Source organism: Mirounga leonina, unplaced genomic scaffold, assembly GCF_011800145.1.
Source record: "Mirounga leonina isolate KUSES-001 unplaced genomic scaffold, KU_Mleo_1.0 Mir_93, whole genome shotgun sequence".
NCBI classification, from domain to species: domain Eukaryota; kingdom Metazoa; phylum Chordata; class Mammalia; order Carnivora; family Phocidae; genus Mirounga; species Mirounga leonina.
This window is the reverse complement of record NW_023270854.1, coordinates 34,756,181-34,760,090: the sequence shown is the minus strand read 5'-3', so window position 1 is coordinate 34,760,090 and position 3,910 is coordinate 34,756,181. Positions and strand designations below refer to the sequence as shown.

The 3,910-nt window shown below is 48.4% G+C and overlaps 1 protein-coding gene across 14 annotated transcripts in view; it reads right to left on the bottom strand.

The window, feature by feature from the left end:
- CELF4 (CUGBP Elav-like family member 4) overlaps positions 1–3,283 on the bottom strand; it is a 291,364-nt gene extending 288,081 nt beyond the window's left edge. For all 14 annotated transcript variants that reach the window (XM_034995846.1, XM_034995847.1, XM_034995858.1 and 11 more), the window contains exon 1: positions 2,998–3,283. In XM_034995846.1, coding sequence (XP_034851737.1) covers positions 2,998–3,283 — 286 coding nt within the window. The remainder of the gene's footprint in view (positions 1–2,997) is intronic.
- Between the last annotated feature and the right edge of the window lie 627 nt (positions 3,284–3,910).

The following is a 3,910-nucleotide window of genomic DNA, read 5'->3' as shown; positions in this document are numbered from 1 at the left end:
TTTCTTTCTTTCTTTCTTTCTTTCTTTCTTTCTTTCTTTCTTTCTTTCTTTCTTTTTTTTTTTGCCAATAACATGCAGATGCCATCCACACTGGAGGTCAATATCCTGTCATGTCTCTCAATTTTATCCCAGAATGATTCACTAGAAGTTAGAAATTCAAGAAGGGGAACGAAAGAGCCACAAACATGCCCTGAAACCAGGCTTAACAAAGGCATGTTTCTATCCCTAGCTTCATGTTGTCAATTTAGAGTTGGGGAAAATTTAGAAGCCAAATGCAGCCCTCATTCTTCAAGCCTCATCATGCTTTCTGACTTAAAAGTAATTAATCACCAATGGCAAGCAAGTAATTTTTTAAGGTGGCCGGAGGCTTATTTTATCAGGATTAGCTAATAAATCAGGCTGTATCTCTGAAAGAGGAGTTCAAACTCTTCTAGGACTGAATAAACCAGACCTTAGAGATTGTCTCATTTATTCAGCTCTCCTGGAGCTTCCAGGCACTGTTAGAGACATTGTGGCCCAACCTTGCCTATAAAAATCCGAGGGATAGAGAGGCAGGAAGTTTCATAGGGAAAAATATATATGCTCAGGCTCTGAAGGGTGAGCTGCGACAACGAGACACCCAGCATGCCGGAGCCAAGGGGCCTGCCTGCGACTGACTGAGCCAGTTTAGGGGAAGAATTATTTAGAAAATGAAGTTTTGCTTGTTCTAGGAATCCTGGCCAGATATGTGATTGTATATATATGATACATATGAAATAACTATAATATAACCTTCTCTAGCTTCCTGATGCAAATGATGATAATTCTACTTCTTTGCTGTAATACAAGGGAGTCCAAATAACATCAAAAACATAGTGATGATACCAGCAAGGGATCATGAGAAGAAACCAAGGAATATTGTTAAAGTTTATCTTCATTTGAAATAAAGAAGTAAATAAAGTGCTCCAAACCCGGATCTCTTAAGAAGCTCAGCTCTCCACAACTGTCTTTTGCCTCTGGTGGGTTCTGATTTTTTTTTTAACTTTAAAATCTTAAATCACCACAAGAACTGATCATTAAGATAGGCAAAAGATTTCCCTATTTATGCTTTTTAAATTTTCATTATTACTATTTTAAATCTGGGGACATATTAGAATGACAAAGGTTTGATACAAACCTTGATTAGCTTCCAGGGAGCTTGATTGGAAAGGGAAAAACTACAAAGATATGGTTGACTTGAGAGGGAGGGGGGAAAAAAGGAAACAAATGTTATTTCAAAGACTGCCTCCCCATTTCACCTTTCCAGGCTCTCTTCTGATCAGACAGACATTTTCTCCATATTGGAGAAAGGTTGGTTTGTCTCTCCATTACAGCCCCCACCCTCACCCCACCCCAACAAACCCAGTATATTTCCATTCTGCTGTGTTTCTGTGCTACTCAACATGCCATTAACTTTAAGATTTACTCCTCAGCAGGCAAGCTGGAAGATGCTAAAGCCAATAAAAACTGCTCTCTGGGACTCCAACTATGAAGAGTTTGGAGCTCTGCTTAGTATTCGGATGAAGGGAGGGCTGGAGGAGGGAGGGAGGTTGTGATAGTGAAAACCACTGCTGCTTAGAGAGCCAGACAGCTCTGTGCTCTGCACCTAATGTGCCGGAGGATCAGCTCTGTTCATAGCCCATTTGTGGCCAAGGATGAGGCTGCTCTCTCTGTGTGGGTGGGTGTGCGTGTGCGTGTGTGTGTTTTCATCTTTAAAACCACCAGCTCTAACACAGGATCTTCAGTGGCTCTCCACACTACTGTTTATTAAAAACGGAACGTCCATACACATCCCTTACAACTTCCTTAGCCTGGTGCTCCTTCCCTGCTTGACGATCAATCTCTCTCTGAAAGCATTTAACTTGCCCACACAGCTCCAGCCCGGATTAATCCCCACTGCACATCCTATACATTACTGTTAGGGAGCGGAGCACTGGGCTAATTTCGTCACCCACCAGCCACCCACACACATTCTACAACTGAACACGTTTGGGGATCTGCCTTAAAGATAATAAAACAAGGAGAAAACAGGCAGGCTGCAGACAATTCTCATGACCACTTTCCTAAAAAGTTGCTGGGTTTTAATTCTTTGATTATTCTGTCTCCCCCTCCCCAAAGCACTCACTAGCGATGATTGCTTCGAGGGAGAGCAATAATGGACTATAAACCTCTCTGCATGGTGAGTTTGGGATAATTTAGGCTACACCCTTCAAAATGCATATCTTGCACACACAGATTTTTCCCCCCAAAGCTCCGCTTTCCTGAGAAGGGGATCATTCAGGCTTCCCCGACCCCCCACTCCACCCAGGGGATGGCTGGTTCCTTGCTAAATCTTGCCTTAGGTTTTGTCCCTCCTTCCTTCAAACATCAAACACCCCCTCCCCCACCACTCACACCACAACCGGATTATTGAGGCACATAGCTCGACAGGGAGAGTTTACTGTTAAATTGATAGCAAAATAAAAATATCTCCCCGAATTTGTCACCTCTCTTCTTTTTAGACGGCTGCGCTCCTGCTACTCTGGCCCGGAGCGGAGAAGGAGGAGACCATCTCCTCTTAATATTTTCAGCACCACGGCGATGGACAGCACCCTCGGTCCCTGGCCCGCTGAGCGCCCGCCAGTCTGCTCAGCGTCCCAGGCTTGGCCAGTGCAGCTGTCCCCGTCCCAATCTTTCAAGTCGCTGCACCCAAAAATCCAAGCCCCGTTTCCCCTCGATCCTCTCTCTGTTTCTTTCCATATTCTGCTTCCGTTTCTCTCCCCACCGCACCGCTTCTATCAGCTCCTCGCCCAAAACCCAGCCTTGCCCCAGCGAACAGCTCCCCACGCACCCCAGTCCTGGTCTCTGCTGCCCGAGCGCCTCCCTCCTCGGCGTCCGCCCGAGGCTCCCTCTCGCGCAGTCTCCCGCTTGTCCGTCGCCGGCCGGCCGGCCCGCCCGCTCCTTCTCCCCGGCAAAGTTGGGAGGGAAAGGTGCACTCACCTTTGTGCATGCCTGTGAACCTGTCCTTCAGAACCGTAAGCTCGTAGATCTTGCCGAACTCCTCGAAGAGGGGCTTGAGGTCCTTCTCATCCAGGTTGCGGGGGATCTGCCCAATGAACAGCTTGATGGCATCGTGGTCCTTCATGGGAATGGTCGACGGGTTCCCCGGGCTGTGGCTTAATCCGTTCATGTGCCCGGCGCTGCCCGGGCTGCTGCCGAGCCCGTTGGTACTGAGGCTCGCGTTGTCAGCCTGTCCGTTTGCTAACGTGGCCATCTTTATATACATAGAGAAAATCTTCTTTCCTTTTATTCTTTCTCGCTCGCACTCTCTCGCTCTTCTCCCTCGCAAGCTCGCTCGCGCTCACACACGCACACGCATACACACACTCGGGTTCTCTCCCCCTCGGTTTCTCTACACCTCGCTCTCCTCTCGCTCTCTGCTCTCTCTCTTTCTCCTCTCTTCTCTCGCTCGCTCGCGCTCGCGCTCTCTCTCTCCTCTCCCCGCTCTCTCTCTCCCTCCCTCTCTCCTCTCTCTCTCCCTCTCTTTCTCTCTCTCTCTTTTTCTGTCTGATCTGATTTTTTCTTTTTTCCCTTTTCTTTTCTTTTTTTCGTTTTCTTTTCTTTCTTTTCTTTTTTTCCTTTTTTCTTTCTTTTTTTTTTTTTTTCTTCTTCTTCTTCTTTTTTTTTTTTTTACGTTGAACAGACAGGATCTCTGTCCTTTCCGTTTAAACAGGCTGGACCGGTTCAAGTTCCCAGTCAGACCAGGGGTGGGGGCGGCGAGTGAGCGCGCGCAGAGGAGGGGGGCACGGGGCCCGGAGAGGGCGAGACGGGGGGGGGGCTCCCGCGCGGCGGCGGGCGGCGGCCGGGAGCAGGACGGCGTGGGGCGGCGCCGGCCCCGCCGCGCCTCCCCCGT